Source organism: Lissotriton vulgaris, chromosome 4_1 (assembly GCF_964263255.1).
Source record: "Lissotriton vulgaris chromosome 4_1, aLisVul1.2, whole genome shotgun sequence".
Taxonomy (NCBI): Eukaryota; Metazoa; Chordata; class Amphibia; order Caudata; family Salamandridae; genus Lissotriton; species Lissotriton vulgaris.
This window is the reverse complement of record NC_141691.1, coordinates 916,596,695-916,611,783: the sequence shown is the minus strand read 5'-3', so window position 1 is coordinate 916,611,783 and position 15,089 is coordinate 916,596,695. Positions and strand designations below refer to the sequence as shown.

The 15,089-nt window shown below is 41.4% G+C and overlaps 1 protein-coding gene across 2 annotated transcripts in view; it reads right to left on the bottom strand.

Annotated features, from left to right (window-relative positions):
* The window catches only part of TXNL4A (thioredoxin like 4A), an 87,289-nt gene that overhangs the window by 36,898 nt on the left and 35,302 nt on the right, over positions 1 to 15,089 (bottom strand). For both annotated transcript variants that reach the window (XM_086965194.1, XM_086965195.1), the window contains one exon: positions 2,975 to 3,147. In XM_086965194.1, the coding sequence (XP_086821320.1) occupies positions 2,975 to 3,127 (153 nt within the window). In that variant the 5' untranslated portion in view covers positions 3,128 to 3,147. The remainder of the gene's footprint in view (positions 1 to 2,974; positions 3,148 to 15,089) is intronic.

Below are 15,089 nucleotides of genomic sequence, written 5' to 3'. Positions count from 1 at the left end.
TCCTATAATAGAATCGGAATGCCAAGTGTTATGTGTGATATGTAAAAGCCAATAAAATATGTTAATTTAAAAAATAAAAAAAAAAGTTATTACACTATTAGCACATTGTAAGATAGGAAACAATACAAACCTGTTTGTTCCTTCTTCTAGAAGCTGAATACTCTATATTCTGCAAAGTACTACAAAAACATGCTGCTGCATGCAGCAAAATGCTGTTTAAAGTAACAGTATTTAAAGGATGATCATACTTTGAGGAATGTAGTACCACTTTTTAGATTCTGTACCTAAACATATTTTAGAGGAGTCCTGGGGCTCGATTTATACTCAAATTCTAGGTACTTTACACAACCCACAAATATGTATTTTTTTAGACATATAATCCACTTTGAACTTGGAAAATCAGAAAGGTATACTTTCCATCCAATTGCTGCAAAGGGTAATTTCAGACCGGCATTAGCCGATGTTTTGTGGCAACATTTCAGCATGGTTAACATCTATTCAAACTAATTACTATAAACCAGCAGAACAAAGGTGGACTATAGCAGCCACACTTCACTATTTTGTTTCTTATTTATCCGTGTTTCACACAACTGTGCACAACAATTCCTGCACCTGCCATCGTTTGGTGCAACTACAACGCAGAATAGAAATCTCAATTATTTGGAATGGTACATTACAAAGCTTCTTTTCCAAGAGTCCATACGAAAATGTGTACGAACAAACGTTCCTTTATGGTTTCTCCTATATTTATACAAATTAAAGTGTCTGCATCAACGTACAACATCAAGCCAACGCGTTTCGTTAATTTTCACTTGAACTTCATCAGGGCTCCTATAGTAATGAATGAGTAGAAAGTCCAGTTTAGGTCCCAAAAGACCATACTATAGCACATGTAACTTGAGTTTATTCTCCATGTATATGTGTATCACAACCAGAGCTGGTACACGTAAAAGAAAACCGGCCCCACATTAGGGACCCAGGTGTGATAGCCGGTCACAAATACCACGAAATCGCAGTAATATGTCAAGTCTCCAGCCGGGTCGAAATCCAAAGCTAATTACTAGCTGGGAGAAGCTGAGGAGCCAAAGCAAATTAGCCTTTCGGAACTTCAAGTAGCGGAAAAATTTAACTTTCTAAAAGTTGCTTTTCCTTAATATTTCTGACTTCCATATTGAATTGATTTTTAATAACTACTACAAATAGTAGTTTGTTTTCCTAGCTGTTCCCATTCCTAAGATACAGTGTTAGGATTTTAATCTGTACTCTGGGTTTCTACATGAGACTGCTAAACCTGCCACAGTAACTTGAGAGGAGCCATAACGAACTTCAAGTGTCAAGCTACAGGGATAGAACAAGCTACTTTCCCTGATAAAAATGGTACCTCACATGTGTGGGTAGGCCTAGTGCCTGTGACAGGAAACGGCTCAAAATGCAACGTGGACACACGATTTCTACAGTGAAAACTGACCCTTTTTTTGAAAAGTGCCTAGCTGTAGATTTTGAACCCTAGTTCTGCCGGCACCTAGGAAAACCTAGCAAACCTATTTATTTTTTTTAAACTAGACATCCAGGATGGGGTGACTTGTCTGGCTCTCACCAGGTTCTATTACCCAGAATCCCATGCAAACCGCAAAATTTGTAAAAAAAAAAAATCCTCACATTTCTGTGGTGGAAAGTTCTGGAATCTGCGTGGAAACACACCATTCCACCCACCCGCATTCCCCAAAGTCTTCCGAGAAATATGGTACCTCCCTTGTGTGGGTAGGCCAAGTGCCCGAGACAGGAAACGGCCCACAACGCAACGTGGACACACCACATTTTCACAGTGAAAAAGGACCCTTTTTTTGCAAAGTGTCTAGCTATAGATTTGGACCCTAGCTCTGCCGGCACCTAGGGAAACCTCGCAAACCTTTCGATTTTTGTAAACTAGAAAACCAGGGAAATCCAGGATGGGGTGACTTGTCTGGCTCTCTCCAGGTTCTGTTACCCAGAATCTCTTGCAAACCTCAATATTTATAAAAAAAAATAAAATTAAAAAAAAACATGTTTTCCTCACAAATCTGTGGTTGAAAGTTGTGGAATCTGTTTGGATCCACAAAATTCCACCAACCCGCATTCCCCAAAGTCTTCTGAGAAAAATGGTACTTCACTTGTGTGGGCGGGTCAAGTATCCGCAACAGATCAAGGCCCAAAACAGATTGAGGCAACATCAAAATTAACTATCACAAAACAATGTAGAGCGGGCTACTAAGTTTCTTTTTTTATCACCTTCCCATCTATATTACCCACACAATACATAACACCCTTTCCTTTCTTTTTCTTTGTAATGCTAGCTTCCTCACGCCAGGGTACACCGGATAGCTGCCACCAACATCGCTACATAGCCTGGACAAAGGAAATTGCATGATCCATGTTAAATGGCATCACATTTTAAGTAGACCACATTTCGAGGAGATCGGAGGGTTGCGCTAGTGAAGACCTCACCAAAAAACATGCCAATCACCTGCCAAAAGACTCAGGATGAGTCTTCTGTGGAGAAATCATACAAAGTTCATCAGAAATAATGGAATCTCCAGCAAATCTGTACACAGATATTGCACTAGAGACGGGCACACTACAGTTAGTTATAGGAAACTGATGCACAGGTTACTATTATTCAATTAGAACTATTGTTGAAAACAAGTTGGTGACAAACAGCTGCAATACTCGGGCATGTGAACAGGAGTATAAAACAAAATGCGAGTAGTAACTAAATAAAAGAAGAAGTTCAAAGCAAAACCTTCAATTTCGTTTTTAGATCCGACTGCAGCCTCAATGAGCCACTAGCACATAAGACAAAATTACAAAAAGTATCCCTCCTGGGGAAATATACATATCAGTATACAATTGCCTTTATTTTTTATAAATTGACATAACCTTAAAATAAAGTGCTAAACACATGAAAAAAGCATGCGTCGTCACCAAGTACACATACCTTCTCCGCTATACTATACAAAACTTCATCCATTTTCATGCACGTTGGATCCCAGTCATGGCCAAAGCGGATAACCAAAACACGATCTTCTTCTGAAAGGATGGCCTGATCTACTTGCCATCCATTGTGCAGATGAGGGAGCATGTACGACATCTTCACCAATTTGTTCTAAACTAGAAAAACAAAATCAGGACACTGTAAAATCTGAATGCACCTAAAAAAAAATATTTTTTAAAACACACCTTGGAGACAACTCGCAATTTATATTGAGCTCAATATAGGTAATAGCAAGGCAGTCAATTCTGATATAATTTATAAATGAATAGCAAACAGGTAAGGCCTTATTTTGAGCAAAGTCCAAGAGTAATGCAGAGTGAATTGTAGATAATTAAACTGCACATTGGCTAACTTTTAATTAGGGCCTCAGCTGCAATGAAGTCTGCAGAGGTCTTTAATACGTCTTCATTAGATTTATGGCTTGAAAACTAATTGAAATCTTCCTTAATCAATGAGGAGAAGAAGCAGTTTACTGGCTCATCCCTTGGCATTCCTTTCCATGAAGTCTGTTCTACAAGTACAATTTAAATGCGTTGATGTAAATAAATGTCCAAAAGATGTGGACATCATCCTAACACTTAAAATCCGATTACAATACAAATCTTTGTTAAGCACTTTATTCTTGAGATTTCCCTGCTGCAATAAAAATAGCTGAAGAGACTGCACCACTGCACCTATGTATTGCAACAACAATATAGTGTGTAAAAGACAGGACAAAATCATGTGCTTTCTTTAAAAACATTTATTTAGACAATCATAGTATCGGGTGTTGCTTTGTAACGGTGAGGTGTACCTCCTGTTGGGTGACATCATTAATTTTATTTTGGTAACACCTTTATGACAATGAGCATAGATAAAACCCAGTGATTTTTTTCTGCAATACATTGTGGGAGCAGAAACATCTTACCACTATAAGCTGCCACAAGCAGCTCCAGCAATGGGTGCCTTTTGTCTTCCAATCCAATGAAACTCTACATACTCCCTTTCTACTGATAGGAGGAAGCAGGACCAAACTATCATTAACCTGAGGAGACAGTTTTGTTAATCTCTACGACCTTAATTTGCTCTCGCTCTCTTCTTTTGCATTGCTGGAGACACACAATAACAAACGTACTGCCTATCTAGATACTCCCTACCCTCAAAGTGCAAGTCAAAGGGTGAGAGCAAGAGAGGAATTGGGGTGGTGTATACTGACAAAATGCTGGGAATCGTATGGACTGTATTTACCAAAATGTCATCGCAACCCAGATAAAATGGCTATAGTTAAATTTTTTCTGCCATAGCTGCTTTCAGACACCACCCTTTTAGCCACACACTCTGTATCAGCCTAGGTATTATGCATAGTCAAAACAGTAAACATTCCAGCTGTATGGAGTACTGCTAATTGTAGTTAAAGTGTCGACTGCCTCCAGCCTGATCACTACCGGCAAATGCTCCAGCACTCCCTGGAACATGCAGTATATCAGCAGGAGCCACATCCCCATGCTATTTTTTCCAGGTACGGGCAGCAGCACTGCTGAACTACTGGGCTGAGCAGTTTTTAGGTAGAGCCTGGGCTGGGCATGTGCTGCTGCAAGGCATGCAGTATTGGAGTATGGCTTTGAAGCCCCGTCCACTCTCCATTCATATTTTTAATTGGTTTGGGTCATCGTCCTTCATAAGCGCTGGCTTCCGAGTCATTATTAGCCTGGTTAGTTCCTCCTTGGTACTGTCTTGTTTCCATTTGTTACCTCCCATAACGAATGGACCTTTTACTTGTCTTGTTACACGGCCTGATTTTTCTTGGCTGCGAGCATTATTTTCTGTAATGATTTGCCCCTATACCACCCACTACGTCGCAGCAAGCCACCCACTTTTATTTTAATTATAATTACTAATGGCGGTCCGCTTTAACTAGAGTGGCTGTGTTTCTTTCTTTTTTTAGCAGCGCAGTCCGCTTTAAGTATAGCTGCTGCTATATTGTTTACAAGCGCTAGTGTGTCGCTTTCACATTCATGTAGGAGTGCCACTTTCTTTAGACAAGCCACGCCTAAAGAAAGGTGCGCGGCTGCAATAAAAAAAAAAGTGAAAGCGAGGCATGGGCACTTTTAAAAGAACAAAACTGATGCTTTTTTTCGTCAAAGCGCCCCATTCCCCGGTTTCACTTTAATGTCGGCCAAACCCCTTTCTTTAGATGCGGATTGTCTAAAGGAAGGGACGCAGCCTCCATGAAGGTGAAAGCGCCGCATGGGCTTTAGTAGTTTGCAATGCAATAGGTCTCCCATTTGAGAGTGTTTAAGCTATTGCATTGCCAATAGCTCAGACTCTAATACATGTGAAACCTATTGCATTGCAAATGCTTGTTGTTTTTGTAGCTCCAGATCATTTCTCTGCTAGTGCCACCAAGGTCAAGCATTTTTTAAGCTTCCTGCAACTCATCTGCCAACTCGGTAGTGAACTATTTCGCTTAACAGAGGTTTAAGATTGCGGATTACTAAGCCCTGGCATTAACATGTCTACTGTAGACGCAGTGGCTCATGCCATCGCCATCCTCAACATATAAACAAAGCAAAGGGGCTTCGAAATATTCATGTGGGTGGTGAACATACAAGCTTCCTGAAACCTCTTTAAAGAATAAAGCTGTCCATTTGAGTCCTAAGTTTGTGTGCTGTTGTCTTGAGAACAATGCTTTTATGTGATTGAGCAGTGAGATGTGGCTTGACGTAGCACAGGTGGCACTTACAGAGGCATGCCAAGAACTAATGTGGTAAAACAACAACTGAATATGGTAGCATAAGTGGCAGCACATAGTTGAAGCTAACAAACCTCACAGTTACACTGGTAAAAAGAACAATGTAAACTTTGTTAACATTAATTGCATAGTGAAGGTAACTACAGTGTAATACTATGTATTGTAACTACATTATGAATATAACAGTATGGCCTTACAGAGCACAAACAACAACTCACGAGGAGTCTCTTGATTGTAGATTAGAAACTTTGCATGAAACATGAGGTCACAACTGTTCACTGGATATCCATGTACTAAACAGTTTACATCTAGATGGAATGCAGATTATTGAGGAAAAAGAAATGTAAAGAGCTACCAGACATTTTTAAGACTAAGCTCACCATTGTTCTCTGTGGAGATATCATTCCAAATGTGCTGTCCCGAACTTTAAAAAAAAAAAACAAGTTCCTCTGCATTTCTTTTTTTCCCCCTAAAACAAACTTTAAGGTCATGTTTTATACATCCAGTGTAATAGCAACGAGAACATTAATCCCCTGAACGACAGTTTAATGATTTTGCAATGTCAGGATATTGTGAACTTTACGGGTTGCAGCAACACCAGCAGCTTCTCAGCAAAAGTGATAGAGTATGGCAGTACAGGGACTCAGCATCTACTACAATCAGGTGAAAAACGAGTCAAGCAGTATTCCAAGAAAATCTGCCACCAGTGGAAGGCCCAATTCACAAACCTACTGTCAAGCATCCGTATAATCGACCATTGAACCCCTAGAGGATTGTGTCTAAGATTTCTAATTAGTTTTCTTAGAAATCATAGATTTAAGTCATCTGGTTTTTGAAGTGATCTGGCCTAGTTCTATTCGCCACAAATTCTTTGCATGCTTTTGATAAGATCGAATAATTAAAATACAAATTATTTAGATTAACAGTTAAAATATGCAATGAATAACGTAAGCTTCAAAGCTGAAATAACATGCATTTAAAATGTCCAAACTGCAATAGGGCAGTCATAGCAAGGTAGATAGGCCATAGAAATGCTAAGCAAGCTAGCTTTGTTTAACTAAAAGTGAACCTAATATAGTTGAACTATGCAGAAATAATTTAGAAGTCTGACATTAATGTGGTGTGCTTAGAAATGTTAGTCATAACTACAGAATGTTCCAGTTTTAAGCAAATGTACTACTTTACTAAGCAACATATTGCTTATAATGATAAAAAAAACTTCTGATTCTCACCCCATTTCACCTAATGACTGAACAGAATAGTTGCACTTTCAAAACAATGTTTCTTGTTTGTATTAAAGAAATGCATTACTAAACAGTATTTTTTCAGAGAAAGTTCAGTTCAGTTCAGTTCAATAAACTTTATTCGGTTAAAAAGCAAATAACCATAAAAGTAACAGACATAAAACAAAAATACAATGATTACAACAATTACAATCATTACTTCTCATGATTAGTAGTACAGTGAGGTAGATCGATAGGGAGTTTAAGATATTTCAGTTTGAATTTGTTTCCTAAGTTTAAAAACACTTATTAAATAATTTAAAATCACAGTAACAGTTAAAATCGTGTCCATTTTCTGTACTTCTAAAAAAGCTGGGCGACATCTGGTTAAATTCATATTTTTTAAAAAAGGGACTATGATTTTCCTACGTATAGCAGTATAAAATTTGCAGAAAAAAAGGATGTGAATATCAGATTGTTGTGACGTACCATCACACAAACAGGTGGGCAAAATATGATTCCATGAGTTCATGCATGGAAAAGACACTAATCTAAAAAATATACAAAATCTAAAACGAGTTAAAAGAAACCGATCATAGTTAGTCATGGGCAGGGATAAATATGGCTGTACAGTGTTAGTCTCACAGAGGGTAGGAAGGTGAGAGTACTGTAGATTTCAAAATTTCCACTCTCTTCCTCTTATCCAGCAGGTGGTCCAGGCAGATAGTTTTTAGTGTCTTCCTAGGAATAGTATCCATTGAGGTTGGGTCCGAGAAGTATGAATGTAGTCCAATCTCGGTCAGAAAGTGCTTTACGTAACCCAGCCATTCCATTCTGTCCGCATGGTCCAGACTGAGGGTGTCACGTAGCAGGGCCCGGTTCATAACGCATTCGTTGGTAGTCCATATCCTGTGCCACAATAGGATAGGTTGAATTCTGATAATGTCCGTTATGTAAAGTTGGCCAAGTTCAGCGTGACAATTAAATGTGGCCGCACACTGTGGAACTGCTAGAACTCCCCTCAGAAATTTGTTCTCTACCCGCTGGATTTGATCAACATTTGCATATCCCCACAGACCTGAGCCATACATAGCCACAGACAAGCATGTAGCTTTATAGATGGTTAACATTTCTTTTATCGGCTTCCTGCCCAGTTTTCTAACAAAATTCTGTAAGGCCATGATCGTTTTCATAAATAAAAGAGTTCTAGCCTTAATAGCGCTTGTCCAGGAACCTGACTCATGGAATAAAATGCCCAAATAAGAAAAGGTTGGGGTGTTATCCAGCGGCACATTGTTTAAGAAAATATGTTTCATTAGTTTGCCTGGTTTTATGCCACAATTCATTGTGTAGGTCTTGCTACAGTTTACTAGTAGGTCCAGGTTCAACATAAATTTCTCAAAGCTAACTACTAGTTTTTGCAGAGCACGAGGAGTGCGTGCCATGAGTACTGCGTCATCCGCATACATGAGCGCAGGGATTTCCCTCCTCCCCACCCTGGGCATATCCCTACACTCCTGCAGCAGGTGACGCTCGAGCCCATTAATATAAAGAAGGAATAAAAAAGGTGCCAATACGCAACCTTGCCGCACTCCGCGGCCTACACTAAATTGTCTGGAGCATTCTCCTCCCCTGCCGTAACGAACAGAGGCTGTGGCTCCGCTGTAGAGTTCCCTCAAAAAGCAAATAATATTATTGTCCACTCCCAAACCTTTCATTAAATCCCACAATTTAGAGTGTGATACACAGTCGAACGCTGAGGAAAGGTCGACAAAAGTAAAATACAAGCGTTCAGATTTTATCCTTATGTATTTATGCTGCAAAAGCATTAGGTTTAACCCTTGCTCAATTGTACCAATCCCTTTTTGAAAACCAAATTGCAAATCACTAATAATATCATTTTCCTCTGCCCAGCTTTGGAGTCTTGCCAACACAACGCGTCCTAAGATTTTTACTGAGGAATCAAGAAGGGAGATTGGTCTGTAGCAAGCACAGCTGTTCCTATCCCCCTTCTTGTAGATCGGGACAATGACTGAGGTGAACCACGATTCTTTCAGACCCAGTGAAAGAGCTGCATTAAAAAGTTGTACTAACATTGGCCCCCAGATTTCAGTATTAGCTTTAAATAGGTCTGCCGGAATCCCATCTGGTCCGGCAGCCTTACCGCATTTAGTAGTTCCCAAGGCTAAAAGCACTTCATCAATTGTCGTAACCAGGTTGTAACTCTGTTGGGCATCCAGGCTAGAGTTAAGACCCCCACCATGGATATCTTCCTGTGCCGTATAAAGATTTGAAAAATGGTCTACCCATTTGTCTTCATCTATTGCAATCTCGATTCGCGCCGTGTGGGTTTCATAGGGGAAAGGGGTGTTAATTGCTTTCCAAAATGCAGCGGAATCTTTAGATTGCGAGGCCTCACAAAGGGAATCTAATGCCTCCTTATTCAATGCGGTTTTCCTTACTTTCAGGGCCTGAGTATATGTATTCCTACACTCTCTTATTTCATTTTTATCCCTGGGGCATCTGTGTACTGCCGGTTTTAGATTTTTCAAAGCCCTTGTACATGCAGTGTTAAACCAGCTCTTGGGCCCCTTGCCTTTACGTTTTACCTCCACCCTTAGGCTACTTTTTATGTTTGCAGCTATTGTTCCAAAGTGCTCAATAATTTGATCGTTGGTGGAGTTGTCACTTAGGCAAATCCTAAAACTATTTGAGCACTCCTCCCAGAGTTTCTCAAAAAAGGTTGTGGGGATTACTTTACTCCATTTAAGTGTGTACCCGTTTTGTCTCCCAAGGACAACATCAACCGCTGTCTCTACTAGAGGCGCGGCCGTCGATGGGTCTGGGAACAAATCTGCTACCTTAAGAGATTGTGGAAGGTGGTCACTTATGGGTAGTTGGATATTCGTAACCCCCAAGAGTCTATGATTAAGGTTTCTGGAGGTAATAATAAAATCAATAGTTGTCGATGAGCCTCTACCAACAAAAGTCGGAACGAAGGGTGTGGGTTCTAAGGCAGATTCATTGGCGAACCCCAAATCAAACATGAATAATAATTCATTAAGTAAATCCCCCATCAGGGTATGATCAAAATGTGTCAAGTGCATGTCTCTCTCTGTCATTAGGCCACAGAGGCCCTGATTCCTTTTAGTACATAATGGACAATTAAAATCCCCCCCCCCCCATATGATTATTAGCTCCCTTTCATTTCTGTCTACCTCTAACTGAATTTCATTTTTAAGCGGCTTCATTACAACCAAAATATCATCTCTCGGGACATTATTATAGAAATTAATAATTAACACCACAGCTCCTTTATAATTCCGTAAAGTTATGATTTGGAAATAACAGGAATTTAAATGGCAGTGAGCTTGTTTAATTTTGAGTTGGTTTGAAACAAGCGTTGTCAGCCCACCCTTAGCTCTTCCAAAATGACCTCCAACCGCTGGTGTAAAGAAGGTTCTATAGCCACTTACATGGATTGAATCCTGTATCCAAGTTTCTTGCAAGGCCACTATATCCTGACCGTTTATTACTGAATCCCAGGCTGGATTTGTGATTTTTTGCCTAAACCCTGCTATATTCCAAAACAACAGTGCACATAGATCATTCTCTTTCTGGGTCAGGCCTTCTCCTACCTGTTCCCCACCCCTGTTACTATTATCAACTATGGGGGATTGCATCTGTTCCAGGGTATTACTGTTACATGGTAACAAACTGTCAGTGTTAGGGGCCTTTTGTAAGATTGGCTGATTCTGGGGAAGGCCGCTAAAAATCTCAGTGCTTTTAAGGGGAGCTATCTCCTCGATAGAGGGGTGAAAAGCTGGAGGAAGAAACTTATTCCCAACCAGAATTTCTTGAGATGTCTGAGCTTGTTGTCAATCTACCCCGTCCAGACCATTAAAAATCTGGAAACGATTTTGGATAGGTAGATTATACATGGATGGGTGGAACTCACTGTTGTTCCATGGTCTCCCTTGCAGGAGATTGGACTCGGGGTATGGTGGGTATGGGCTATTTATAGGGGGGTATTGATAATCTGATACCTGGTATCTGGGATAGAGCTCCTCCGACCTTTGCGTGTGAATATAGGGGTCCTGAGCATTTACATAAACAGGATAACCCATCAAAGGTGGTGGCCCCATTGAACCGGGCATATCCCATGGTCCCACTTTTCTAAAACCCCGTTGTCGGTATGATGTTTTCTTAAATAGCTGCCTATTCCAACCCTGTTTGTTATAATCTTTTGGTGGTGCATAGGGGTAGAAGTAGGATAAAAGATGTGTGGAGATGGCATCGCTGCTACTGGCATCGAACCAATCTCCAATGTGCCTCACGGCCCTATAATCCTTAAAATTGATGACTATTACATCACCCCTTCTATCCTTAGGTCTGACTCCCACCCAATGGGCACGCCTTACACTTAGGATTTCTCCATTGATGGATGCAGGCAGCGGTCTGTTGTCTCGGAGCCAGAATGTGACCTTATTCCTTAAGGCAACGTGATCTTCCCATTTACCTGCAGGTAGTTCTGGGACCCCTGCCATTACAATAACGAAAGGGGCAGAATCTGGGGGTAAGTCTATAGTGTGGCTCGTTTTTCCTAGGGCAGTGGTTGGTGGATTCTTATTTTTCGGATTAGTTGTTAAAGGGTCTTTTCTACCTCCCTGATTTTGAGATCCCCCAGGTTTTTGAATTTGTTCTTTAGTTACTGGGGCCGCCAGCTGAATTGCAGGCTGTTGCAGTGTGGGAGTTGATGGCAAAATCGTTGGGCTATCCACTCTTCCCTTTTCTTGCACTAGTTTCTTTTTTAACACGGGTGCTGGTGTCTTAATTACTGAAGTTATAGGAGCTGGTGTTATAGGTGGCGCTACAGCTTTAGTTTTTACAGGAGGGTTAGTCTTAACTACGGGATTTGTCTTAGCTTTTCCCGGGCCTTTTATTAGGTCATGTAAAAGGAGGGAATTCTATTCAACCTTTTTCTCTATGATGTCCAAGTGTGTGGACATCAAGTCGGTCTTATCCAAAATCGGTTGCATCACACCCCTGATTAATTCTAGAATTTTGGCCAGCAGGGCCTCTTCGCCTAATAAAGTTTGGCCAGTTTGTGATTGTGGGGTCTGAACTACCCCTTTCCTTATCTTCTGTGGTCGATTACACAATGGCTCACCCCCCCTTTTTTTACTTGTTCTTATAGTGAGGGGTGAGATAGAGGACCTGGAAGATGCCTCAATGGGCATTTTTGGTGATCCTAATAACCTTCCATTATCATTCCCTGTAGATGAGTCTAGTAAAGATGAGCTAGTTGGAGTGCTAGACAAAAGATGCTTACTCATTATAATGGGATCAAGGGGTAAATTATCAGTATTGTCTGTGATCCCTGATTGTGAAAAATCAATGAGCATCACCGAATCTGTGAGTCGACTCTGTGAAGTAGCATCCCCCACTCCTCCCAGGTTTGAAGATCTCAACTGAAGAAGTGGAGGTGCAGTTTCAGGCACACTCCCCCCTCCTTGTGTAATTTTATAACTTGCCTTACTTTGCTTCCCCCTCCGTCTCACTCGGGCTTTCTTAAATTTTCTAGGGGATTCTTTAGTTGCAAGATCATTTAAACCTGTAGATGATATGGCCAATGCTGTGGGAACTGGAGCGCAAGTGATTTCGTCATACTGGCCTGCATGGACCATAGCTGTTACAATAGTTACTTTGCCTGCAGGGACCGGGTGTTCCTTAGCCACAGAGTTATCAGAACCAGTAACTGGGGGTTCTGATGCAATAGTGATGGCAGGTGAGTATTCCAGACCCAGCGAAGCCCTCCTGTTACTGTTAATTTGCGCAACCTTCTTTATAAGGAAATTGTCCATAGTAACCACTTTAGTAGTCATAGTGGCTGATAGTTGAATGCTAGCTGAATACGAGAAGTAATATGATTAAATAACAGGTTCTCACTCACATAATAAGAAGCTGCTCGTAAGATGGAACAAGGGGCAAAAATGGTATGGCCCCGGCCCGGCTCCTCGGTCCTCGGAGGGCCACAGAGGGCCCGCCCTTTGCCCGGGCTTAGCCCGGCGCAGCCCGCGCGCGTCCCGCGATGCGTGGGTGCGTGCGCGCTTTGAGGGCTGGCGCCGGCGCGGTGGTGACGTTGCTCGCGTAAGGTTACCTGGGAGTTGTAGGCGGCGGTAGTGGAGCCGCGATGCTGTTCCCCTCACGGGGCTGTGGTCAACCAACAAGCCGTTCCCCTCACGGCGCTGTGGCTGCTAATGCAGCGAGGGACCTTGAAGAAGTGGCCCAGAGGCAGCCGTTCCCCTCACGGCGTCTCGGCAGGAAGGTGAGCGCGTCCCGCAATGCCTGGGTGCGGGCGCGCTTTGAGGGCTGGCGCCGGCGCGGTGGTGACGTTGCTCCCGTAAGGTTACCTGGGAGTTGTAGGCGGCGGTAGTGGAGCCGCGATGCTGTTCCCCTCACGGGGCTGTGGTCAACCAACAAGCCGTTCCCCTCACGGCGCTGTGGCTGCTAATGCAGCGAGGGACCTTGAAGAAGTGGCCCAGAGGCAGCCGTTCCCCTCACGGCGTCTCGGCAGGAAGGTGAGCGCGTTCAAAGAAAGTTTCTTTTCATCAGCATAGTTTTTTGTGTACACAGTGAAACAATTATTTCAGAAGTCCAACCTGTGATTGATGCCTAAGGTAACTGAGGCTTATGTTTCCAGAACTTCAGAATGTATGTAGCTAACTTGTGATAAGGCTTTGCAATCCACATGTATTTTCGTAGGAAAGTAAGAACGGAACCTGCTCACGAGAGGAGAGCTGTTCCGAGGGGAAGAAACCAGACAATGTCAGGAATATGTATTCATGTCCTTTCATATTAGTGTGTGTTACTGATTAGTTGCCATGCTTTTCAATACCTTTTTGCCCATCCCTTTGATGCCCTATTTCCATGCCCCCCCCCCCCCCAATGCTTTTATTTCACTCCTTACCTACCTTTTGACAGTTGTGGCTCATGCTGCTTCTCTTCATCCTAACTTCATTTTTTTAAGCTTGATTTTAACACACTGCTAATGCCACTGTATGATCATCTACTCGATTGATTGAGACTCTGCCGAGTTTTAACCAAACCTTTTTATGAGATTTCTTAAACTTACTAAAACTTTACTGAGTAATATGAATAGTGAAAAAAGAATAAAAAGACAATTATTACTCTCCTAATGAGAATAACGTTTTTAAAACTCATCTTAAACTCTCTTCATTGACCTGAACTGGGAATTTAATTGCCAGTTTGTTTGTGAATCTGAAACATCTCTTTGAATCATTATGCTGGCTAAGATCTGTCGCCCCAAGAAGAAGAACAGACTGGCACGGAGACAGGGCTTAACCTTGTATATGAGGGTAATTGAAATGGTGAAACATTGTTTAATTTTGGCCCCAATCTGCGTCAACAGTTTTCTGGTAAAAGAGATATGGTTTCTCCTTGATCAAAAGAGCTGTAAACAATTACCCAAATTAGAATTAATATACTCAAAACTTGAAAATCCAATGCCGAAGTAGGAGGAACTGACAGGGTGCAGCTTTTAAGGAAGTTGCTGTTTTGGAGGCGTAAGCATTAAAAGGGTGATGCATCATCTATTGCAATTGTGTGTAAGGTTGTATTATTGACTTGGGACTAAATGGTTTGATGAACGAGGGTGTTTCTATGTAAAGAGAATGAAGAGTTTCAGACTCGTCATAGTGTAAGATTCCAGGATAAGAGACATGAGCCAAGTGGAGAAGCCACTTGAGTCAGCCATCGTCGAATGGTATTTCTTGTTTGCAGGTTTGTGGTGTAGAGTGTGAGATACCATCACCTACACAAATGAGATAGAAATACTAATAATCTGTTTGGTTATTTAATATTGATTGATACTAGTAGCACCTGCTTGAGCAAAATGGCGTAGCTGTATCGTTTAGGGTGATTTCATGCCGGTCAAGATTTCACCTGCGATTGTGGAATTCTTTTGTGTGGCTGAAATACTATTTTCTTTAAATAAGCAAACAAGAAAGGATATATATTTATTTTTGTCGTTTGAAAAGTTTGTTGATGTGTATTAGTACGAGAGAAATTGTAAAGGAGTGCA